Genomic DNA, 26,546 nt, shown 5'->3' on the forward strand with positions numbered 1-26,546 from the left:
TAAGATGAGGCTACATCCAGGGCTGTTCAAAAGTGAAAAAGTCACAGTTGCACATTGTAGCTTGGGAGAAACAGTCTCAAAGAGTGAAGACATGCTGTTGAAAGTACCATGCAATGCATTTGGGTAATGGTAGAAGTGGTTTTTATTAAAATTGTATTTAAACAATACGGAATTGTAGTTATGATTGAGAAACATTAATGCAGTCTATCTTTTGAACTAAGGTGAATGCTTTTCACTCCATATGAGTAAAATTCCACATTCTTGGCATTACAGATAGATGAGGAGGGCCATTGGCGATCAGGCCTTCACCCACTCTACCGGAATTCCATCCAGTCCCCCCAACTTGCCCCCTCCCTTGCCTCCTTCAAGACCCATCTCAAGACCCTCTTCTTCGACCGCGCCTTCGGTCACCTTCCTTACCCCCTGCCCTCCACCCTCTTTGAGCCTGACCCTCAGCTCAGGTCCAAAACATTGATTGTCCAGCACCCTGGGACGTCTCCCGACATGAAAGACGCTATACAAATGTAATTTTGTATTGTGTTGTATCTTTACATGAATTTGGATTTTGCTGATTCTAATTGAATGTCCATTGACTGATATATTGACTCAATGTGTCTCCGATTTCCAGGAACAGTATCCGGATAAGGTGTCCATGGCCAAATGTACCCTGTCTTGAATTCAGCAACAAACTGAGCAAGAACAATAAAATTCTAAAACAGATACACTCATCAGTGAAATACTTGATGAACAGAGAAATATCACCCACAAAACATACAGTCAATCCACTTTACAGTATATTCTGTGAAGCACTTTGAGACGTCTCGAAGATGTGACAAGGCATTATATCAAATGCAAGGATTATTATTAAATATAGCCATTAATCCAACAAGCTGCTCCATTCCTGCCAGCATCAGGAACTGTGGTGAGTTTAAGTTCTTTATGTGTCCCTGGATTTTGTTTACAAAATATGGTCACCTTAACCATGTAAAATGTATATGCTCAGAGGGTAGGGGGGATATAAAATAAGTTTCTATTGTGCTGTAAATAATAATAATAATAATAATCCTTGCATTTGATATAGCGCTTTTTACGTCTTCTAGATGTCCCAAAGCGCTTCACAGAATATACTGAAAGTGAATTGACTGTATATTTGTGGGCGTACGCGGCAGCCAATTGCGCACAGCAATGTCCCACTAACAGTCGTGGATTGAAAATGACCAATTTATTATTGTTTTTCTTTTGGAGGGATTATTATTAGGCGTGTGGAGTAAGGAAACTTGCCCAAGGTTTCACCCTGCCTGGAATTGAACTCAAGTCTTTCACTTGCAAAGCGAGTGCTCTAACCACTGAGCTACAGGACTCCAATAATCCTTGCGTTTGATATAGCACTTTTCACGTCTTCTAGACATCGCAAAGCACTTCACAGAAGACTGTAAAGTGAATTGACTGTATATTTGTGGGCGAAATGCGGCAGCCAATTGCTCATAGGAATGTCTCACAAACAGTGGTGGATTGAAAATGACCAATCTATTATTGGTTTTTTTTTGAGGGATTACTCTCGGTAATAAGAAATCACAATATTTAATGCTATATTGGGAAGAGAGGGCATGTGTTCTGGAAGGATAAGATCAAATGACAGAAGGGCCTTCTTCAACTGAACCTCTCTCGTGCACAAGAGAGACAGAGCACGAAAGCTCTTTGTAACATTGAGGGTAATTCAGCGGAATAGAATTCTTCTCACATTTCACGTCACTCGAAGTAACTTCCAAGCACGAGGGGTGGTGTGGATTGCTAAATTATATGAATAATAATAATCCTTGCAATTGATAATAGTGTCTTATCATGTCTTCATGAGGTCACAAAGGGCTTCTCAGAATATACTGTAAAGTGTAGTGACTATATATTTTTGTGGGCGAAACGGGGGGGGGGGGGGGGGGGGGAGAAAGGGCTTCACAGTTTGAGAGATCTTGGGGTTCGCCTGCCATTACGTCCGTCTGGTTGGGTAAGTGGTCGTTTCTCGGTGCATCAGGAGAGCACTGACCCTCCCCACTGGGGAAGAGAATGGAACGTGGTGGGGGGAGGGGTGGGGGGGAAGGTTCATTGCTATGAGTTTATATGCACATGAATATTCAGACATTGCTTATGGTTCCACACAATTTGCGATACGCTTCCGCATTGATTGAGTTGCTGCAGCAGCTCTCCCCGCCCCACCCGCTGACTGCCCCTGAGCACTGCCCCTGACTCCTCACCCTGCACACCTGCTGCCTGCGTCCCGCCCACCCCGTCGGACTGCGCTTGCGCACGGACGACAGTACAATGTGAGAGCGGGTGGTGGGAAGAGAGAGAGAGAGAGAGCGCGTGCGCGAGCGGTGGGCACGCCCAGTTGCACGCCGGGATACTGGCGGCCTCGGCGGCGAGTTGCATGCCGGGATACTGGCGGAGCAGTGGAGTGGGGCGGGAGCGGATGGTGAGAGGAGGAGGCGGCGTCGGCGGCGGTGAAATGGCGGAGGTTCACAACCAGGAGGAGGAAAAGGAGGACTGGAGCAAGAACGAGCGGCTCACGGCCACCTTGGAGGACGAGTAAGAGATATTATAATGATGATGTGTATATATATATGTATATATATATTTAAAAAACGATGCAACGGCGGCGGGACGGAGATGAATCGTGTGGTGGTGAAGGAGGGTTTAAAACGTCCCTGAGCGGCGGGGCCCGCGTGTGGCGGCGCCAGGCCAGGCCAGGCCAGGCCGCGCCAGGCCAGGCCGCGCCGCCCGCTCTTCCTCCCCCCCCCTCGGTCCTGTTTAAATAAGACCGCGGAGGCCCCAGCGCTGCTCCCCCACCTCTCCTCGAGTCTTCCCTTCGCTGTGTGTGTGTGTGTGTGTGTGAGCTGCCGGGGTTGACCCGCTCCCTCCCGGGAGGAGCTGGTGGGGAAGCGGCTGCGCGGCCCCCCGAGCGAGCATGTGAGGAGCAGCCAGGGGAGCCCAGGCCACACTGCCCGCAGAGGCTTTGAAGGCTCTGCTCCTTCCTGCTGCTTTCTCCCCCTCTCTTCATTCCCTTTTACTTTCCATTTCCAAATCCACGCTCTTTAACCTTCGTCCGTTTAATAAAATACATTTTTTGTTGTTGTTGTTGTGTTCCTTATTGGTGTGAGGCTTTTCTCTCCTTTCCTACTTCTTTCCTGCTCCTAAATGTCTCCCCCCACCCCCTCTTGTCCACCCACGTTTTCACTTTTTTTTGAAGGGGTGGAGGGGGAACGAACTGTCTAAAGTTGGCCTCCTCACATCTGAGAGGATTCAGTTATTTTAAAGTTGCTGGGGGGCCTGGAGAGGATGTAATCTAATAATAATAATCCTTGCATTTAATATAGTGTCTTGTCAAGCCTTTGAGGAGTCTCAAAGAACTTCACAGACTATACTGTAAAGTGTAGTGACTGTATTTGGTGGGCCAAACGCAGGAGCCAATTGTGCACAGCAGTGTCCCACAAACCGTTGTGGATTGAGTAATGACTGTGCATAGCTGAATTTAGAACAGATTATGGGCTGCAGAGTAGGTAGTAGTAATGCTCTCACATATTTCATGCTGAGCTGTTTTCTTACCAGGAAGCTTGCAGTGAAGTTTGTACCATTAATGAAGGCTCAAACCCAGGCTTCACGGATGTCAAATGACCAACTGGTGTCTATTTTCCGGGGGGGGGGGGGGTAAGTGGGGTCTCCTTGAAGCTGAACTGGCTCCAAGGTGACGCGTTTTACCAGAATCGAGCCCACTCTCCATGGCGATCTTGGTATTCCAGTTCCTGAGCCAGACAGGTCTCCAGTTTGCTAAAGCACTGCTGATGGGCTGCACAGTGCAGTGGAGTAAGGAAACTTGCCCAAGGTTTCGCCCTGACCTGCCTGGAATTGAACTCAGGTCTCTCGCTTGGAAAGCGAGTGCTCTAACCACTGAGTTACAGGACTCCGCAGATTGGACAAGCAGCAGGAGAGCTTGCCAGACAGTGCCATTAATGAGAAACTATAGGGTTTTAACTGGTTAGACCCATCGGTATCCCAACGCACACTTGGATCCCCAAGCGTTGGATTTTGCCAACTTGCGCCTAATACTTAGGTAAGCAGGATACATCCCTCCAGGGAGAGTGCACATTCTGTTCCAAGAAGTATCTTTCCATGTGTAAGTGGGATGCATGGAATTCTCCGTTTGGTTTGGATACTCTTAAACATGATGAGTTGGGTGTTGAATAATTAGAGCGTTGGAGTTGCACAGTACATAATAATCATTTGTCTTTTTTATCCGCAAAATAAAAAAAACCTTAGTTTTTTTCATGTGTTAAATGGGATAAAATTGAGGGTTGGGGGAATGGGGTTTTTCCATCAATTCCCTCTTCTCTCCCCCACTCCCCACCAGTAAATTTGGTGAAAATTGGGATTTATCAAACTCAAAAACAAGCCAGATATGAACACAATCTTTGTGAGCTATTTATAGAAACACAGAAATTTGTGCACAGAAAAAAGCCATTCAGCCCATTATTCAGCCCATTAAATAGTCACCAGTTGGTCATTTGACATCCGAGAAACCTGGGTTTGAGCCCTCATTAAGTGGCCTGCTCCACCAGCTATTAGACATTATGAGAGATTTTATTCCATTACTCTATTTTTGCCATACACCTCAATACCTCTACCGTTGAAGTATCTGTCTAGCTATTTAAACAGCCCGATTGATTCTGCATTGCCACAATCCTCTGAAAAATGAACTGACTGTTTAGTTCTGATTTTAAGGCTATGCAATTGTGAATCTACCTGAAGGAAGAAATGTCTTCTATCCTGCAAATTCCTTTCATTATTCTAATTAACTCAATTTAACCTCTGTTAACCACCTACATTTAGGAATATAGCCCCAGATACCCTCTGTGGCTTATATATCCTCCCAAAGATTGAATCCAAAAAACTGAATACAGTACTCCAACTGAGGTCTGACCAGTGCTGTAATTGGAGTAACACCTCCTTAGGCCAGCATCCCATTTGCAGTATTGGATATAACGATAATTTAACTTTAGAAATACAGATCAGCTGTGATGCTAACTTAAAAAAAAAATTCATCAGGAGTTATGTCACTGTAGTACCACATTCCCAGTCCTCTGCCTGCCACTCCCTTTCACTGATTCTTCCACTTGCACTTTACTCTCTCTGTATCCAATTTTCTATCTCTAGCAATAAATTTTAATTGTTAAAATTAGAGCTATAATAAAAATGCTTGGATTTGATACACCTTCTCCCATTGAAATGCGATAAATTGTGATATCAAATCCAAGCATTTGCACAAAATTTTCCTTAAAGTGTAATTGTAGATGAATGTGGCAGCCAAGTTGCGCACAGCGATGTCCCTTCCACAAAATAATAGCCACTAAGTGAGACACTTTCAAATCTGGGATTGCTGGTTAGGACATGGGGAGAAGCTCCCTTCTATTTTTGATGCATAAATTAACATCCACCCAAACAGATATGAGACCTTGGTTTAGCATCTCATCTGAAAGACAGCAATTCCAGCGCTGCACTGTAGTGTCAGCCAAGACTAACTATTAAAAAATCCAATTCCGTGGACGTGTGTGACTTTACCACTGATGCTCAAACACAATTAGCAATCCTTGAACACACATCACTATAAAAAATTAATAGCTAATTTATGAAAATAAACAACTTAATTGAATAAAAATCTAGTTTACTGATTCTTAAAAGTGCACAATTGTTTTATGACAAGTGGAAGTACATTCTTTGTGAGATACTTTTCATAGTTTCACAATTGCTGTGGTAAATACATAGTGACATTTTCCATCGGTACTCTCTCCCTACCTTTCTAGCTTTAAAAAGGACTTAAGTATGTTCAACCCCCAAAAGTGGATTATAATGAATGCATTAATTAATTATTGGCTGTAAAATAGTGATTTGAGGTTACTGATATTAGCGATGAATATAGAAATGAGGGAAATAAGGATTCTATTTCTATAATATTTGTAATTCTTCAATTTATTTCTTTTTTAGGTACCACCTGGTACCCCAAAGATGATGAAAATTGATGGAGTTGAGTCTAGCTGTCTTTGGTTGTGGGTGGAGTGCAGTAGATTCCCAATCTTATCCTTGTCCAATATTTACAATTCCTTATTTTCTAGCAGCAGTAAGGATAATAGGTTTGGGAGACTGGGCCAGTTTCCTGGCTCAGTCATGTTATGGCCAAGAGTTAAATATATCATCCCCAATTGCTACCACATCTGAGATCAATTTATTCTTCACGTTCAGACCTGCAACATTCTGCTGTATATAGCTTGCCACTGTTCCAAATTATGCCCTTGCCCACTGTTATTGAAGATGTAAAATGCTATTTCATGGAAAGCAGTGAGTAATATCACCATAAGTAAGCCACAATCCATATTGTAGAATTAATAACTGAGCTAAGATTTAAGAGCTAAAATAAGCCAGTCTTATCTAATAAACAGAGTGTCTTTGGTGTGCTAACATGTAAACGTCATTGTACAATGGATCTTTTAACATTTGCTTGTCACTAGCTGGTCCCATGACAAACAAATAATTATCCTCTGAGGAGGCAGAGAGAGGTAAGCAGGGAGCTTTCTGTAGCTGAGTTGGTTACAAGTTAACGTGCCCGGCAATGAAATATGGCTTTTGCCAACCTGGGCCAAATATGATTGGAATCAGGCAAGCCTGAGTTCATTTCATTGGTGGCGTGCATATATGAAATTCTGCTTTGCACAATTATAGATATCCATAAGCCAGACAGTTAACCAAAAAATATTGTTTAGGCAAAAGAGAAGCTAGTAATTCACCAATGTAAATGTTTATAGCTGTTTTTGGTACTTTTACTGCAAAATAGTGTACTTAGTGTTTGTCGCCAATATTTGTTCCAGAACTTATCAGTAACCTTTCTGCATGCACAAAAAGGGAACAGTTGAAGGTTACAATGGGTATTGAACCCTGTTTCCACATATTTATTTTTAAATTTGGATTCATATTCCAAATTATAAGGTCTTGCTTATAAAAAAAGTGTAACTTATTTTGGAATTTATAATAGCTGGACGCAGAGTAGAATTTGGTAGTTTGGAACCGAACACTGATGTGTATCTAATGTCCACATGATTCTGCTTTACAAATATTTGGCTACATTTATTAATGTTCTTCTCACTGTTTGCAAACTAGGAATTGCTTTCCACTTGTTTATACCCAGGGACATTGGCACGGGTAGGCAAAACCCAAGGCAGGAACCTCAAATTGTACCCGACATGTCTGAAATTCATCCATTTAAAACTCAAGCTTATTGTTGCTTGTCTAGGTAATACCACTGTGCATGTTGGAAATTGTACGAGTGCTTATCTGTTGTGAAGAATCTCCTGTTATTTACATACCCATTGATAAATTATCCATGCTGACTGTTGACTTGTCTAGCTTATGTATTTGATCACTGTATCCACCACAGCAATTCAATTCTTCTCTATGCCCCTATATTAGATCCCGCGCGCCCCCCCACCCCCCCCCCCCCCCCCGCACCCGGAATCTCTGAAGATTACAAATAGGGCACAAACTAATGCATTGCAAACTGACTTCATCCTTTGAAGGTGCAAAGCTTTAGCGGTATGTCCTTAGCACTCTGCATCCAAACCAGGTAGTTTCCAAACCCTGGATGTGAACCTATGAGTGAGAACCCACAATCCAGATAATTTCAGTAACCATTTTTCTAAACTTCACTGTTTTTTCACTGAGTTTTTGTCAAGAATCTTCAGTTAGGCAGATAGGGCACCATGAGATTTTAGAAGTTTGAGTCTAATGTCTGTTACTTGGTTTGCTGGACAGCAATTACTCAATCCAGGTCGTCATGAGGGGATTTTTTCAAAGTGAAGAGCAAGAGGTTGTTAAAGGTTGGAGTTTTCCTCCCTGTCGGCCTACTCCTGTGTTACTACTACTTTAACCCACAACCTTGGCCTGGAATGTCCTCAGCTGCAAGGCTTGGAGCTCTAGTCCGCAATGGAAATGTTTGGACACCCGTTTTAAGAAATTCCAAATTTAAACAGTATTGGTTCAGCGACAAACACCCAAGAGCCTGAGATATTACTCATTCTCAGGCTAATTTTGAATAATTCCAAGTAAAAGTTAGCACCCATTAGGAATATCAATTTGAATATTACTTACAATTCGGACAGAACTACTTATTAGACAAATTGAAAAAGGCTCCATTTTGTAAAGCTGATTCTGTCCAGATTGTTCTAGTAAGGCTACAGTAAAATTTAAAGAATTATGTTTCAGGTAGTTTAAACAATTGCCATGTTTTTTTTAATTTGTCGTGTTGAACATTGCTGAGTTTAATCCCATCCCCACAGTAGGTGGGACTTGCGTACCTACTCAAATCTAGCAAGCAGAGTGATGTCGTCAGAGGAAATGCTTCAAAACTGATTGTTGAAACAGGTTGGAACAACAGCAAATGTTGAGCATTTTAATTTTCTGTTTATGTTTATAGAAGATAAAAACAGGAGGAGTTGCAAGAGTCTGGATGTTGAATTTCCAGTACTGCAACAGTGGTGCAAATGTTGCATTCTTTGTCTACTATGCGTTTTTCTTTCCTGGAGGTTAAGGGTGATGGTGTACTTTCTGGTTATTTTTGCAATATACATGTTGCAATATGCAGCTAGTTTGTTTTATTAGGGAAGGGGGAGGAAAGAACAGAGTCTTCCAATAATTTTACAATCCATCACAATGTTAAATAAGCATCATTTTTAGGCAGTAGTTTTTATAGCGTAGACTTAATAAAACTAGGCTGAGTGGTGGTGAAATCCCTTGAGAAATATGGGGATCAGGCAAGCAAAAACATACTTGGAATTTATGGTACAAATAAAGATAGATGATCCAGGTAAGCATAACTACGTATAGTTTTTTTTCCTACAGTAGTCTGATATTAGAACAGTGGCAAACAACCATTTTAAGGTGAATTCTGTTTCTAACTATAGTAGTTAGTGCACACGGGTTGTACCATAAATAACTAATACAGTAATGGAAAAGCTTTTCTGAACAAATGCTAGCTGCCAAGAGGCTCTTTATGTGTCATGCACTTTGGATATAGATTAATAATTAGTTAAAAAGATTCCAGAAACAACAACAAAATTACATTTATAGAGCACCTTTCATGTTGGGAGGACGTCCCAAAGCACAGAAAGATTGAAATGTGACGCTTTCTCCTTCCCTCACGTGGCTGTGCTTTCAATCACAGTTGTGTAGAATATCAAAGGAGGTACAATAATGTGGGGTAAGACTCTGCTGCTCAGTTCTCCATCTGTGACAGCAAAGTTTAACTCCAAACAGTAATTTTAAGAAATCCTTGTTTAAGGTGTATTACTGGTTCAAACCAGAAATATGTAGGTCTTAAGATGAACAAGTTATTTGCACTGAGTCAGTATGCAGTTAGTTGGGCAGAAAAATTGATCTTAGTAGGCAAATGTATGGTAGGTCTGACTAAATGGACCTCAGATGTTTAGAAAATATGGGTCTTTCACCGTAGTATTTGTATGGTGGATGAGATGCTCTAAGCTCCATCTTGAAAGACTTAATTATCCTGTACTCTCTTCCATCTTATCTTGCCATTTTCTTCCAAAAGTGTAGTTATAATTGTTGCATATAACTTGTATTACTTGTGATCCCTCTTCATGTTGAAGGTGGAAGTTTAACTCCAGGATGCTTGGAGTTAAACCTAAAATGAATTCACTTGACTGTGGAATTTCTATGTGGCCCACCAATACAAATTTCTATTACAATTTTTGGGTTGGGAATTGCCTAAGTCATATCCATATTAAGTCTTTATTGTCTAGTATGTTCATTAGCTTTAAGTCAGTTTAATCCAGAAAAAAATGTTTAAAACCTTTAGTGGTTTAGCAGTAAAAATTAGTATTACTGGAGCTATTTTTGATGTTTGCAAGCTTTATTACATTGTGTTTTTTTTCAGGATTAGGACATGGGCTGAAAACATTCTTATCATAGACCTGTTTTACAGTGGAAAATCTAGATTGAAAATCAGATTTAAAAGCCAACTTTCTTGTCAGTAACTTGTGATTGCATCATAGATTCCAATTGCCATATTGTCTAATTTGTCACATTGAGAAACTTTCGCAGGCCACATAAGCAATATAAGATAGGCAAGATCCAAGGCTTGAGAAACCCAGAGTGTGCATTTTTTTTAGAATTGGATCACCAGGAAACGCATTTCACAAAATAATTGAGTATTATTTTTAATTGCATATGCTGTTATGTTTAAAATATTTAACCGATCATGGCATAGTGCCAGCCTTAAGTTGGCATCACTCACCTCTGAATCAGAAGATTGTGGTTCAAGCCCAATGAGGGAATTTTAAACTCAGTCTAGTTTGACACTTTGGTGAGGTACTGGGGTGTGCTGCATTGTTGGGAGGTGCTGCTCTTCGGATGAGAATGTTAAGACAAGGTCCCGTTGCCTGTTCAAGTGGATGTTAAAGGTCCCATGATGCTACTCGAAAAGAGAAGGGAATTATTCCCAGTGTCCTGACCAACAATTCCCCAAAATAAAATTACTCACTCACTTCATGGTTGTTTGGAGGACTTTGTCAGGAAATAGTTTGCCCACCAATACAGTCACCAAACAATTGTTTGAGACATCTTGATGACATAATGAGGCCTATATCAAATGCAAGTATTAAGTTAAATTCATAACTCGTTTTTTTCAGCCAGAGTGTGTCAATGAATGTCAAATTGAATTAAGAAGACTGCTTGTTAATGCCATTTTTATGTTATTCTTTTGGTAAATGGAATGCCACAGTTAGTAGCAGTCTTGTCTCTGAATCAGCTGCTCATAGTCCAGGCTGATACTCCATTGAGGAAGCTTGTCCTGGCTTATGATCTTCCAGATCAAATTGGTCATTCTGTTAGCTGTTTGTTGGATATTGCTGGGTGCAAATTGCCTTCCATGTTTGCCTAGACTCTATAATCATTTGTGACGTGCTTTGAAACATTGATGTGACATAAACAATTGTATCAAATACAAGGATTATTAGTAGACAAAAATCTGTTTAGTAGAAACTGTAAGAAAGATCTTAGTGAATTTGAATATGCAGTAATATCTTACAGTCTTACTGAGTTTTGATAGTTGAACACACATTACTGAAATACATTTCTAATTTTTTCTAAAAAAATGTTTTCCAGTATGGAAGCTGAAAATTCATCAGAAAAAACTGTAAATGAGGAGAATGGAGAAGTGTCAGAAGAAAATCAAGAACCAGATACAGCTCCAGACAAACCCATTAAGCACAAGAAAAAGAAACATAAGCATCGGAGTAAACACAAGAAGCATAAGCATTGTTCTGAAGAAGACAAGGATCGAAAGCATAAACATAAACACAAGCATAAAAAACATAAAAGGAAAGTGATTGAGGACCCTGAGAAGGAGGATGGCCTCTTAATAAAAAGACCTAAATTTGATGATTATGCTCTCCTAGAGGATTTGGAGAAACAGAGGGCTATGATAAAAGCTGAATTGGACAGTGAACTGATGGAGGGGAAAGTTCAATCAGGCATGGGTTTAATTCTACAGGGTTATGTATCGGACTCTGAGGAAGAGGGGGAAATCCATGAGAAGACACATAATGGTGAGAGAGTTACATCCAGCCGTGATGTTTCTGAAATGTTACCCGTTAGGGACAACAAAAGCAAACGAGAAACTGCAGAGTCAAAGTCTATTTCAAAGAGACGTAGTAAAAGCAGGTCAAAAGACAGGACTAAACATAGTAAATCAGAGAAAAAGAAAAGTAAGATAAGTGCAGAGCATAGAAAAGAAAAGGAAAAAACGAGGAGTATGTCGCGTGAGAGAAAACGGTCAAAAAGCCCAGTCAAAAGAAGCAAGTCCAAAGAAAGATCAAAGAGGTCGCAGTCTCCAACCTCAACTAAAACGCGATCACTGGAAAAGAATAGAAAATCAAAAACTCCTACAGAAGATAGGAGCAAGTCAAAAGATCGAAAGGCTGTAGCAAATGAAAACAAAGCAAGAGAACGAAATAGGAAATCCAAATCTCCAACCTCAAAAAGAAGTAAGTCAGGAGAGAGAAATCAGAGATCTAAATCCAGAGATCGGGAGAAGAGGTCAAAGAAATCTGAAGTTGAAAAAGAGAAAAAATCTGTTAAATCTCCATCTAAAGATGCCTCTTCTGGGAAAGAGAACCGATCACCATTGAGGAAGCCTGCACTTAGCCCTAAAAGAGTAAGCCCTCCTAAATACCGAGAAAAGTTGTCCAAACGCAGTCGCTCACCTCCAGTAAATGATCGTGCAACCAAATCAATTCAGTCTCCCTCACGGAATAAGTCCCCACCGAGAAGAGCTAAAAGTAGATCTGTGGAAAGGAGGAGGAGGGATATAGAACGTTCAAGAGCTCCATCACCAAGGTAATTCTTTATGATTTTTTTGATGCTATAATTATTGAGAATATGGACTGAAGAGAATTGCTCTTTGTGAAACTTTCCTGCAATACAAAACATTCTTTCGACCCTTTAATTGACCCTCTAATTACACATTGCCACTCTGTCTCTCATACTTTTAGTCTTGCCTCATTATTTCTCACATCAATTGCAACCTGGGAGTTGGTTGTCAAGACATACAGTCATTCACACAGTTCAGGATATATTTTGCATTTTCAGGTTGGAGATAAAAGTAGTATCTTTGCAAAGGTGGTAAGTAATTTGGACAGTATACTCACCCTGTACTTTTGTGTTTCTGTGCTCTTATGGTGAAAATCTCAATACTGTGGTCCCAGTGATCTTTCTACAATATTACACTGAATGACGAAGTAAACTTGTTGTTCCTGCCAAACATTTATCTCCTGACGCTCGAGCTTTCTGTACCACTTATTGCAGTTGTGTAGCTGGTCTCAATAAATGTCAGCTTTTTAAACTGTTCTTTCAAGGTAAAATGCAGTATGTTAGGTTCCTCCCAGCAGTGAATCTGAGAATTTAACCAAAACTGTTCAGGCTGGAAGTGTAATATATCACAGTGTTATTAATATCTCTTGACTGGCATGCAATTCATTAAAATCTGGTACTGATGAGGAAAACTGTTTTTGCTGTAATTATGGCAGTATTCCCATTGGACATTGCTGGAGTATTCATATTGTTCACCAACATCTCTCACTGGCAGAAATGTAATACAGTATTACCCCCAGCTTAACCGGTGTTGGAATTCGTACTTAGCTCGACTGAACCCGCAACCTAAACATCAGAAACATTTTTTGCAAACCTACATGTAGATCCCCACCCACTCTTCTATCACCGCCCCGGCCTCAGTGGCCTCCCTCAACAAGCTCCATGAACCCATCACCTCCATCCTCGCCTGGCTCCACCGGTGTCTCATCCTGCAGAGGATCAAGATCCTAGTTCTCACTTTTAAAGCCCTCCTTTTGAAGCCTCCACCCTACCTTTGCGATTTGCTAAAACCCTCTCTCACTCCACTCAGTAGGCACTGGCCGGCTTCATATCCCCACCGCCCTCCCTGCTTGGCCCAACATCGATAGTCGGGCCTTCAACCTTTCTGCCCCACCCTTTGGAACTCCATCCTATTTCGCCCACAAATATACGGTCAATTCGCTTTACAGTCTATTTTGTAAAGCGCTTTGAGACGTGGAGAAGACAGGAAAAGCTCTATATCAAATGCAAGGATTATTATATTTATTATCTTGGAGTCCCTTAGCCTCACCCCTGACCTTGCCTTCCTCTTTAACTGTGCCTTTGGTCATCTTTTGTTTTCTGACTGGTATATTGTTTCAAATGAAACAAATGTTCTGATGGCCAAAAACCAAGAGTTGAAATTGAAGGATCACAATGGAATAGATCAACATAATGTATATAATAGCTGCTGTAGTATCATTTGACCAGATACTTTGGCTCAGTATCCACTTGTCCATTATAAAGAATTTTTCCACCACGGCATTTCTGTTTATTTACTGTTTATTTACTAGGCCTTTTGTATACCGTTAACAAATTGAGATATACAGAACCTAATTGTTGTCTGTGTAGAAGTACATTAGAGTGCATTTTTAAGAATCCAGCCTGATTATTCATTGCCATGTTTAGTCATGGCATTAGGTCTTTTTACAAGCGAGACACCTGGGTTCAAATCCAGGCAGGTCAGGGCGAAGCCTTGGGCAAGTTTCCTTCCTCCACACGCCTAATAATAATCCCTCTAAAACAAAACAATAATAAATTGGTCATTTTCAATCCACAACTGTTTGTGGGACATTGCTGTGCGCAATTGGCTGCCGCATTTCGCCCACAAATATACAGTCAATTCACTTTACAGTCTATTCTGTGAAGCGCTCTGAGACGTCTAGAAGACGTGAAAAGCGTTATATCAAATGCAAGGATTATTAATTATTATCTTCCCTACTCTTGAATCCAACCCCCAGCTCAGTTGCAAACCTTCGACTATCCAGTGCCTTGGAATGTCCTCCCAAATGAAAAGTGCAATTGACATGAAAGCAATTTGTTGTTGTTGCTGGCCTTCAATGGTCAGGGATATTGACTTTGACCCAGAAATGCCATTTCTGGACTGGATCTCACCCCAATTATTCCATCCAGCTAGAGCTTTAGTGTATTGCAACATCACAGCACCAAAAGGCACTGCTTTCAGAAATGCATATCAAAAATTATTTCAATTGGTGTTATATAATCATTTTTATTGCCATTTTTAGAACACGGTCTAGAGATGAGGCACTGGGTAGGCAAGAACGACCCAGAGATTTAAGTACATCGCGGTGGTCTCCTTCAAGGAGAAGACTCAGCAGATCTCCGATCAGAAGGAGATCTCGTTCTCTTCTCAGACGAAGTCGCTCTCCAAGGAGGAGAAGCCGATCCAGAAGGAGGTAATCTGTTGCATTAAAAAAAAATGCGAGCTGGAATGCATATTTATACTGTAAATGGTATTTATGAAAACATAAGGACCAGGAGGCCTGGAAATTGCTTGGCTGGCTTCCTATGCTCAGGTGCAGCATACATCAATGTCGGTACATACGCAGGAAGTGATGTTAGCGAGAAGCTGATGATTCAGAGGCAGGAATGGTAGCCTTTGTTCCATGGGCCCGTGATAATGAGATGTCTAAACTTTGTCTGTTAAACGACTAACTAACTAATTGCTTGATATAACTAGATAATGTTACTGGTAATGATATGGGTTTCATGGAAGTGATAAAGTTGAGGTGTTTGGTAAGGAACTCATGCCTTATTAACTACATATTTTCATTCTTCAGATGAATGACTGAAGAATGAAAAATTCAGTAAGCTTTTGGGGAATATTTTGAAGATTTCTATCACTTAGTAGCGATATGCAAAAGATTACTAAATTTCAAAACATTGGATTATTGGATAATGATATCCAAATGATTTATTCAAAGAAACTTATTTGTGGTAAATTAAACATTGCTTTCGTATCATGACTTTCAGTTACTTCTGATAGTTTCAGATTGCATTTTCTGTTCAAATATGAAGTATTATTTATTGTAGAATGCACCTTCCAGCAAAGCAAAACGTATGTAAGTTGTAATTTACCACCTTTGTTTTAAATGTGGCTTTGGGTTGATTTCTTGATGTATCAGACATTATTATGAATTCTGTCTGTCATTCACTACAAAAGGATTACTTTCAAAAGCTTCTCATTTGTATCTTGTTTTGATTTTAAATTGTTTTTTAAAAAAAAACAAATTCTCTAACATGCCTAATTTTAGGAAGTTTCCTTTAAGCAACTGTACCGTTTGCTTATTGTTGTGACAATGTTGCAAATTCATTTTTACATATCTATTATCTCTTTTTCATCCCTTTCCCCTCGCTCATTCTCTGGATAGAGATTGGAATCAGAGAAGCAGATCTCGAAGAAGGCGATCTAGGTCAAGAGGTCGCCGTGGACGTATGAGTGGTAACAGAGATAAAGAAGACAAATTTAAGGGAAGTCTTTCTGAAGGAATGAAAGTTGAACAAGAATCCTCTGATGAAAAGTAAGATGTAGTGTTTTAATTTAATCTTTTTAGAAATAAAATACTTGAATGCATACGAGGACAACTGAAAGGTTTTCAAATGGTGTAGAACATAAGGTAAATGTGAAGTGGAACTAGTTCTACAGAAAATGGCAGGTGATATGAAGGGCATCACATCCAAGCCTGATCCTGTCCTCATCCTATGTCATTAAATGCATGTTTTCCAACGTGTGATTGAATTACCAACCAGGAGCAGGAACTTTTACCTCAAGGAAACAAGTAATAATAATAATAAGTTGTGAGTTCATGAGAATTATTATGATATAAAAGTTAATCATTATCTCCTTAATTCCCATTATTCTTTTAACTTGTCTGTGAATTATTTTAGTCACATTGTAATTTGTTTGGCTTTTGTCATGCTGCGTACCTTCTAGAAATGACATTTATTATTGTAAATGTTCTATGCAATGTTTAAATGTAATAACTGTTTTATACCCAGCATGGAGGACTTTGATGTGGAAGAGGAAGATGAAGAAGCTGTTATCAAACAAAGGCGTGAACAGAGATTAGCAATTGTTCAGGTATGCTGGTGGCTTTAGGTTTCATTTAGCTTTGAATTGTGGAACATTGTGTTTGTGGTCCTCATTACATTGATGAATCAAATCTTGAATGGTGTAAATGCTTTCATTAATTAGTAATGAGGCCAATCATAATGTTATGTTCAGATTTTTATATTTGGCCTTCACAAAGGTGCCTTGCAGTATGTTCACTGTTGACGTTACGTTGTTCCACATTGCTGAGAGGTACTAGGTGACTGCATGCAATTGTAGAGAAGTCAGTACATCAGTTTGTATTTGGGAAGAGAGGGGTTAACCTTTTAAAATGGACATCTTTTGCTCATTTGGAACTCTTCCTTCATTGTAGCAGTTTTATAAAATTGTATTCACATTTTAAAATTGGTGCCCTTTGCTCAGAGTTGTAAATGAAATGTGTGCTATGTTCAGAGAAATCTAATCTTGTAAGATGGCAACAAGGTAAAACATGCATTCATGGAAACTTTTTATGTAGGAGTCCAACAGTTTATTTTCGAGTCACATTTTCTGATTTGCATGGCTCAGCAATTGTGTTAAAGTCAAATGTGTCACTGAAAGCTTAATTTGTTTCTTGAATTGTAGAAATATAGAAACCCAAATGAAGACAGCAACATGTCTGGATTCTCTGAACCCAACAGTCCTCAGAGCAGCACTCGTAGCCGTTCCCCTTCACCTGATGATATTTTTGAACGAGCTGCAGCTGATGTCAAGGAGTATGAAAGGGAAAATATTGACACGTTTGAGGCTTCTGTAAATGCCAAACGCAACCTCATGGCAGTTGAGCAAAAAGAAGGTGAGCTTTAGTGGGTGTACAGTGCAATTAATCCTCAGAGGACTGAATATTTGTGGATTCGGGACTTATAACAACCAAGCATTGAGGACATTTGTATGAAGCTGGGTTTCTGATTTATAAAACCCCACACTTGAGACTTTGAATTTTTTTTACACACTGTGGGGGAAGAACTATGATAGTTTTGCAAAGGCATATATAAGAAGTACAAATACAAAATGTTCTGAGGAAGGTAGGAGAATGGGATTAAATGGATTGGTCTCTTTAGGTGGTATGGATACATTGAGTCTCTGCTGTGAAATGTTATCATTTTGAACATAAGTACTATAATAATCCCTCCAAAACAAAACAATAATAAATTGGTCATTTTCAATCTACGACTGTTTGTGGGACACTGTTGTGCGCAATTGGCTGCCGCGTTCGCCCACAAATATACTGTCAATTCACTTTGCAGTATATTCTGTGAAGCGCTTTGAGACGTCTAGAAGACATGAAAAGAGTTATATCAAAATGCAAGGATTATTATTATTACATTGAACAAGTCTCATTCAATGCTGCAGGTTGTGTTTTAATTCATGAATACTTAGGGGAATCCCATTATACCACTCTGGTTTAGCGATTCCTCATTTATAACCAGGACCAATAGAATTTTGGTCACAATTTTTCTGCGGAATCCACTGTAAACACTCCTTGGCTATAAACTGCCCCCTCCGCAATAAGCACCCCCCTCCTCTAAAAACGCAGTGGTCTCCGGGCCTCTGTGCGTTGCTGACGGCTCAATGCCCCCTCTGTGGGCGATGAGATTATAGCAGGAAATGGGCCTCACTGGACTCCAAGGCTCTACTGTTATCTGTGTGTCTCTCTACATATATGTTTGTCTCTATGTGATTGTTTGTGTGCGTTTGTAATTATCTGTGAGTGCGAGTATATATTTGTGAATGTCTCTCTGTGAGTGAGCTTGTGTCTCTGAATTTGTGTCTGTGGTGTGTGTGTTTCTGAGTCTGTATCTCTCTGAGTGTGAGTTTCTGTGTGTGTCTTCCCCCCAGTACCATTTTTTTCCACCTCCGCTACATTGCCTGTCTCTGTACCTCACACCCACAGCAGGCGAAACCTATGCCTTTGTCACTTCCTGGCTGGACTTTTCAAATGCGTTCCTCGCTGGTCTCCCAAGTTCCACCATGCACAAAATTCAATTAATTCAGAACTCCGCTGCCCGGATACTCACCCGCACAAATCTTCATACCCCCAGTCGGTAGTGTAGTTGGTAGCACTCTCCTCAGGCTGAGGCACTGCACACTAATGCAAGGAAGATCAACCAGGCAAAGTAGTTCCAGGAATTGGATATCAATGTCCTTGATATGTTGTTGCTATGAAAGTCAGAGCAATTGCCAATATGTACCCTTTCACTGCTTCAGTTGGCAATTAATCCTGGGTTTTCCTCTAATATACAGAGGTGGCGGATGGAGTTGTCGTTTTCAAGTATTTGTCTCTTGATGAAGAGGTAAAGGTTAAGCTGAAGAGCTTCAGTAAACATTAAAGCCTTTTGTAAGGATTTCCAGGAATGGTTCATCCATACTGGCTCCATATTAAATTCTTACCTTCATTGCCTCTTTCTAATATTTAATCTTTGTGACCGAAAGTGGAACTGTGTACTGTAAAAATGCAAACAAACAGTTAGAAGGGAAATGAACAATGTCATAGGTGAAAGTTCCTTTATTTTAGGTTGGTAACTTTTTATAAGTATATGGGGTTCTTTTCTGAATGAATGTTTATGCGCATTTTTTTCTAGCTTCTGTGAATTTAATATATTTGCAATGTTAGCTGCAGATTGTGTTTCATGTTTTGACATTGAGAATTGTGTTTTATGTGCAGGAGCTGCGAAGAAGCCAACAGTTCCAGACATGTTTACGGAATCTGATGATATGTTTGCTGCATATTTTGATGTATGTATTTACCTTGAAGGAAACGTTGGGTCAGATGGCGCTCAAACCTTCCATCATATCTTTTTCCCCATTTGATTTGAATAACCAAACTTTTTTTAGTAATTTTTCAATGTATCACCAAGACAGGGTTTGAGATTTTGTGATTGCCAATGTGCTTTGCCTGAAGCTTCAAGCTCTCAGTCTGTAGCAACTGGAGTTTCCTTGAATGAAAACAAGGATGCATGCTCATTTACAGCCTGACTAGATGATTCAGGATCCAGCCCAAAGGGTTGAAATGTTTTACGCTTTGTTTCCATTGCATAATAAAAATCCCTTAACCTTTTGGTTATTAACAATGGCAAGGCAGTGCCTTTATAAGCTGCCTTTGTTCTGAACTTTCAAGAGTATATTCTGGTTCTAAATTATAGATCATGGGCATCTTTAGCTCAGTTGTATTATAATCCTAGTCACTGTATTTGTAGGGATTGTGGCAGCTAATTTGTGCACAGCAAGGAAGTCCCACACGCAGCCAGGAGGTGAATTGCCATTGGGGGATTGCTGGCTAGAACAAAACTCTTTCATTTTCAAATGGTGCCATGGGAACTTTAATGTTCGCCTGAAATCTTAGTTTCAGTCTCACTGTTGCCTCTGAGTCCGAATGTTTTGGGTTCAAGCCTCAGGTTGTGACTTGGAACACATATAGTCTAAGATGACACTCCAAACACAATTCTGGAGGTGTGTTGTATTGTTGGAAGCGCTATTCTTGAATTGAGATATTAAATCGAAGTCTCATCTGCCTTTTCAGGTGGATGTTAAAGATCCCATGACACTGTTTGAAAAGAGAAGGGAGTTTCTCCCGATGTCCTGGCAAACAATCCCCCAAATAAAATGTGTTGTTCACTTTTTGGCTGTTTGTGACATTCTGCTGCATTCACCTACAAATCACAGTCACTGTACTTTACAGCATATCCTATGAAGTGCTTTAGGATGTCCCGCCAACAAATATTAGTATTTAGGATTCTTTCTCTTTTCTTGCTACCTCCCTCCCCCAGGAATAAGTTTGCTATTCGCACCAGGTGGATGATCACTTCGTAATATCTTCAAGACCGTGTAATCCATTCACAACAAATGTGTAGGTCCTAGATGTTATCAACAGAAGATACCTTCTTACTCAATCAGGGACTCTTATTCAGGAAGCATTTACTCCTCTAGGAGGCTTATCTGGTTGGAATTTTGATTGCAGTAGAATAGATTTCCACCAGAGCCGAACATTTTTTATTCATAATATTTGGTTGCTGCACCCTCCTCCCACACCTGCCCCCCCCCTCCCTCACACACACACTAATGAAAGACTAATAGCCTATTCTGAATCTCTAGAATTTGAATGAGAAAAATTCAAGAATGCAAATGAAACCTTGGTACAAGGATGTTTTTAACCCGTACACGCTCTTGCTGTTCTTAAATACTCCATACAAACAACCTAAATATGCTCATTAAGTTCACTAACTTAATGTTTCTAGAGTGCTCACCTGAGAGCTGCTGGTTTTGGAAAAGATTTCAAAGAAAATCCCAATCTCAGGGATAACTGGACGGATGCAGAAGGCTACTATCGTGAGTATTTCACCGGTTTTCAATTTAACATGGGGAGGGATCCTCGAGTAGCTGATGGTTTAATTAAAAGATAAGTTCGGTATGATTTGATTTCTGTAATCCTGCACCTGCTTGCTTCTGCAGAACAGGCCCAGCTCTTTCTTTGCAGCCCTATATTTTCACTCAATTGCTAAGGATTGCACTTGTTTATCCCATTAAAGTAAAGGTAAGTTTAATTTATTTTTTACAGCCCATTTAATTTCACACAAACACTTCCAGCACGAATATAGCAAAATTAAATGGGCCGTGAAAAATACTGGTTGCACAGTGTATTTTAAAGTTTATCATGCAATACTGCTTTCTTGATTTGTTATTCTGTTTATTCCTAATGGAATAAAAAGATTGTATACTGTAATAAAGTATTCGCCATATTTTATTGCTCATTTTTAAAAAATGTATATTGTAAAAATAATTCACTGCCCGAAAGGGTGTTGGAAACAGATTCACTAATGAATTGGATATATGCTTGAAAAGAAAAAAAATTGCAACGCTATGGGGCGGGAAGTGGGACTGATAGGGTAGCTCTTTCAACAACAACAAAATTGCATTTATAGAGCGTCGTTCGCGTCAGGAGGACGTCCCAAGGCGCTGGATGGTTGGGTCGGGACCCGAGCAGGGGAGAAATGGTCAGGGGGAGGGAAGGGGGGGAGCAAGGAGAGGGTAGAGAGTCGAGGGGGGAGCTGAAGGCACGGTTGAAGAGAAAGAGCGGGCACAGACACGACGGCAGAATGACCTTCTGTGCTGTAGGATTCTATGATGATTCTATGAATGACGTATTAAGAATTATATTTGTTGGAAGAATGGCACACTTCCATCTTTGGCTCCAGTTTCAACATTTCTATATTAGGAAAATCATAGGTAAATGCAGACTAAAACTCACTACCCCAGCAATAACCAATAACCTCCGCAGAACACTCCAAATCATTTCCATTGTGTCATTTATTTTATGTGTAAATTTAGATTAATTCCATTGATCATAGGGGTAAAATAACTGAATTGTACCTCTTAAGAATGTTTTCCTATAGCCTAACAATCTTGCTTCTGGGCTGTGTAAGGCCCATTGTTTCAGACCAATCCTGTTTTTTTTCTCTCTAGGCCATTCTTCCAGAGGTGCTTTTCTTTGAGTAGGATGAATGCTTTTTCCCTACTTTAAATGATTGCCCATTCGGCTTGTACTTCCAGCTGTTGTGTGTTTGGTGACAGCTTCTTTTTCAGTTGGTGAAATTTTCTATTCTGGAGAATTTGTTCATTTGTCTCAAGGTCTTTTGGTCAAGTCAAAACTCACACCCACATTTTTTTGTTTGTTTTCTTGTCAGCCAGGTGTCTGACACATGCGGAATCCCATCACCATGCTTAAGAGTATCCAAACCAAACTTGAGATTTCCATGCTTCCCACTTACACATGGAAATCCCAGAGATAGATTGTTGGGATGGAATGCGCACTCTCTCCCTGGAGGGACGCATCCTGCTTACCTATTTCTGGAACGTATTAGGCGCAGGTTGGCAAGAGCCAAGACTCTTAAGTGTGCATTGGGGTACTACTCGAGTCTTAATCAGCTAAAACCACATAGCTTGCCATTGAGAGCACTGTCTGGCAAGCTTTCCTGGAGGTTGTCCAGCTAGGACCACTGTACCTGTTAGGCCTTTGGCTTGCAAGGTTAACAGTAGCTGAGTGGGAGGATTCCCTGCCCCCAGTGACTAGTCTGCCCTTCCACATCCTGCCGGTGAGCCAGGCTGGCTGTGGATCCGTCTGGCTTAGGAACTGGACTACCACGACCACCACACAGGGCAGTAACACCCTGAAGCCAGTTCAGCTTCAAGGAGAGCCCCCTTACCTCTTCTCCCTTCCCCTCTTTCTGATGGGCAATACAGCTCAGCCGTAATGCATGAGAACCTTGCCATCATCTTCCTGTCCACAGTTCGGGCACGCATCCCATTGAGCAATGGTTCCACCAGTTGGAGGTGTGGAGTTTAAACAGCAGTTGCTTACCTCTCTGAAAGCCAATCAAGGTGAATTCCAATCGCTGTGTTCACGGGTATCACCTTCCAGCAGCTGTCACCCCAAGCCTCAGAGGTTCCTCATCAGCTATTTGGTGGACATCTGCCTTCAGTGTGGTGGGAGGACCTTTACCTACATAAGGCAGACATGGTGTACTTCATGCGTTTGGGGTTCCCAAACTGTGTTTTTGTTTGAAATCCATTTGAGGCCATTTGAAAGCTTGTCAGTCCTCTCAAAGGTCATTTTGAGAGACACTGTAGCATTGAAAAGTAATCTGTAGCACAGAATGGTGCCACTTCACATGCTGGCACTAAACCCTAAGAATCAAAAAGTACTACAGGGAAGAGGGATTTGTTAAAGACTAAACAAGCTGACCAGGGATGAAGTGTCTTTCCTGCAATCTGGAGGGCCTCAATGTTGTTGGGTGCTAAACTGGTACTTATTAAGAGTACCTATCTCAATCTTCTGGTGCAAGTTTGAACCTATCTGTGTCGAGCATCTTTTCTAAGATGCTTCTACTGACGCAGTGTGTTCGCTGTTTGATGTGTAAACATCCTAAAAGAGTTTCAGTTTTTCTAATCGATAACACTTTGGAGGTTGCTGCAAACTCCTTTTTTAAACTTACTTTCTCCTTTCCCTTGTTCAGCTCTCCAGTTCACACACCTACTGCAGCCGAGAGGGCCAGTCAGCACCCTGCTCCAAGGCATCTGTCACGTGCTCCAAAGCATCTGCCAATTGCTGCTCTTGAGCCAGCCCCCCAGAAGGCACATAAGACCAGCCTGGTGATGACTCACCCTTCAGTTTTTCCTCCATGCAGATTGCCTACAGACCCGCATCTGATCACTCCTTGGCAACAAGCATTGGAACCACAGCACGGTGTACCACTGCACTACCAGTGCCACTCATGGTTTTCAACAGGTCTGTAGGTATTTAGTCGACATCATTGCTCCATGCAACACATGAGTCATAGATTACCACAGTGGTCATCAATGTGGTCTCAGGTACAACTATCTCCAGGCTGAAGTATTAGATACCGGACCACTGAGACTCCAGAAAGTTAGTTAGCTCTGGGCATTCCAGAGAAAGTCCACTCTTCTCACCCCCACTTTGTACTCCTTTATTATGGAGGGCTTGTCCTTTATGATGCAGTTATAAAGCACTTATCTTCCCTCCTAGTTGTCCTGAAAATTATTGTCCTCAGTTTTGTGTTGCGTTCATTGTTGAATCAAATGATCCCTACTATATACCCATTGGTTTGCTTTGACCAGTGGGTTCAGAGGACCGAGAGTCTTTTATAATCCAGACAATTTGGTGTGGAGGTGAATAACCTTTAGATTTCCACTCCAAGCATCTTATTAACCTTCTGGAAAGTTTATGGATATCAGGTGATAAATGTCAGGCTTCATTAATGTCCTCCACAATCAGATAATCTGGAATCACCATTTTAGGTTTGCACATAAAGCATGGTTTCTTGGCCAAATTACCAGAGGTGTATTTTATCTGTAGAACCATATCCCAATCAGGAGAGAAAATTTAATATCAAGTAACATGTAACTGGGTTTACCTGTCGCATGACTCAATTCCTTATCTACTAACTTCCAAATATTCTGANTTTTTTCTGTGGTTCATCACAATTTATTGGGAGACTTGTACAATTTTTTCTCAATCTTAGCCATGATGGACAAACTTTGCAGTCCTTGTGGCTATTGAGGAAGGTCTTTTCGCTTTACTTATTGTAAAGCCATCGTTGATCCTATACAAATGAAATACAGGATATTTTCAGTATGGCTCTGATGCTGGAACCATGGGAGCATTATCTGAACAGTTCTACTTGATCTTGGAATCACGGGAGTTCAGAGCTGATAAGAACAAAAGGACATAAGAATTTATTAGGTGAAAGAAGACCAAGGTCCATCCAGTTCGCCTTCCATTGTCCTGGCAGTAGCTTGATTGCCAGAATAGTGAAAGGTGGATATAACATTGTCAGATTAATAACCTGGAATTTTTGCTTCATTACTTTGGTGTTTGGGATTAGCTTTCCCATCATTGTGGGAAGAGGGTAAGAATGTGCTTTTTCCAGCACATGAATATTGCTTGGAAGTTCTTGATGTCAACAGTTGTATGAAATGTAGAGGTGTTCCATTCACCCAACATCAATATTCCTCTTCTTGATGAGCGCACAAGCACAGTACATCAAAATTAGCTCAACCTGAGCTGATTTTAGTAAATTATTTCTTCGACTTAGCACCCATCTTCTACAGGAAGGTAACATTTCTTTGGAGATGGCATGGGGTATTTGTAACAGAAAGGATTATGGGCTTGGAAAGAAGTCTGTTTCTGTTGGTAGACCACTGACCTACCTTACATTAGTTTGAGGCCCATACATTCCCCAATACATGCAGACCAAACAATAGTTGGGGGATGGGTGGGGGAAATTGTGTGACTGACGAGAGAGGAGAGAAGAATAGTGTGTTTGGTGGGAGGTGGCATGGGGTGGTTATTCCAGGAATGGATTCAAAAGGCTTGCACCTTTGTCTACTCTGTCCATTTTGTGCAGCTTTCTTACTAGTCAACATTTTTTGATATTTTGCTGACAAATGGAGACTTTATCTTGTCTGATACATGAATGGAGGAAACCTGGAGGTTTGTTCCCTTTCTGTTAACAGAACTGCTCTGCATTTCAGGGGATCCTGGGACATTCAGAATGCTCTTGCCAAAGGGGTTTTGGCCTTGGAGAAAATATACTGCTTATGTCAAACAGTGTGGGATATTTTTGATGCATAGTGGAACTATGGATCTTGAAAAATGGAATGTTGGTAAAGATGGTAATGTCATGGTATGTTTGGGCAAGTTACACAGGCAATATAGACCGCACAGGCAATGTAGACTTGAATGGTAAGTCAGTAAGTATTTCAGAAATTTCATGCAAAGCAAATAAATTAACAGTATGGTTTTCTCCAGTTCAGCTTGATTCCACCCAAGGTGTTCACCGAACACTTGTTTGCGGTCAAAATCATCCTTGATTGCAGCACCTTAATGTCTATCGTTTTGACAGTTGGCATGTTAAGAATGCTTATTAAAATTTGATATAGCAGATACTGAGAATCTTACAAAATCCTGAATTCATCACCAGTTAGCAGGGGTTAGAACTAGGCTAGTGCAGGATAACAAGCAGTGTTTTGCAAACAGTCTCCTTACCACCAGGTTGTTTTGTAAGCATATAACACAGTTTTGTCTATGTAAATTGTATTTGTGTTCTCGTATGAGAATCTCATTTAAGAGCTCTGTGACTTCAGGTTCTGTAAATGATAGTATGAGAAGCCTCAGTGGCAAATACTGTAATTTTTCCATTGGCAACAATCAATCATGAGGCCTTATTGCTAAGAATTTGGTAGTTCTATGGATCATGCCTGCCAGTCAAGGGGCTGAAACACAGCAAGATCATTTAACTAGCCAGTGGAAAAAGGAAATCTTCATTCATTATTCTAAATTTGAAAACATTGTTGAACCCATTGAGGTATTCAGTCCTTCTGAGGCCGGTAATCTTCAAACAATTGCTCAAATAAACTTGTT

The 26,546-nt window shown here is 40.6% G+C and overlaps 1 protein-coding gene across 3 annotated transcripts in view; it reads left to right on the forward strand.

Annotated features, from left to right (window-relative positions):
* The first annotated feature begins 2,398 nt into the window (after positions 1 to 2,398).
* Positions 2,399 to 26,546, forward strand: part of prpf4bb (pre-mRNA processing factor 4Bb) — a 38,692-nt gene continuing 14,544 nt past the window's right edge. For all 3 annotated transcript variants that reach the window (XR_006086261.1, XR_006086262.1, XM_042346863.1), the window contains exons 1-8: positions 2,399 to 2,580; positions 11,215 to 12,447; positions 14,745 to 14,915; positions 15,891 to 16,040; positions 16,519 to 16,600; positions 17,195 to 17,405; positions 19,275 to 19,345; positions 20,845 to 20,935. Coding sequence is in view for 1 of the 3 variants with exons in the window: in XM_042346863.1 (XP_042202797.1) it covers positions 2,423 to 2,580; positions 11,215 to 12,447; positions 14,745 to 14,915; positions 15,891 to 16,040; positions 16,519 to 16,600; positions 17,195 to 17,405; positions 19,275 to 19,345; positions 20,845 to 20,935 (2,167 nt within the window). In the remaining 2 variants the exon portion in view is untranslated. The remainder of the gene's footprint in view (positions 2,581 to 11,214; positions 12,448 to 14,744; positions 14,916 to 15,890; positions 16,041 to 16,518; positions 16,601 to 17,194; positions 17,406 to 19,274; positions 19,346 to 20,844; positions 20,936 to 26,546) is intronic.

Source organism: Callorhinchus milii, unplaced genomic scaffold, assembly GCF_018977255.1.
Source record: "Callorhinchus milii isolate IMCB2004 unplaced genomic scaffold, IMCB_Cmil_1.0 Scaffold2, whole genome shotgun sequence".
Taxonomy (NCBI): Eukaryota; Metazoa; Chordata; class Chondrichthyes; order Chimaeriformes; family Callorhinchidae; genus Callorhinchus; species Callorhinchus milii.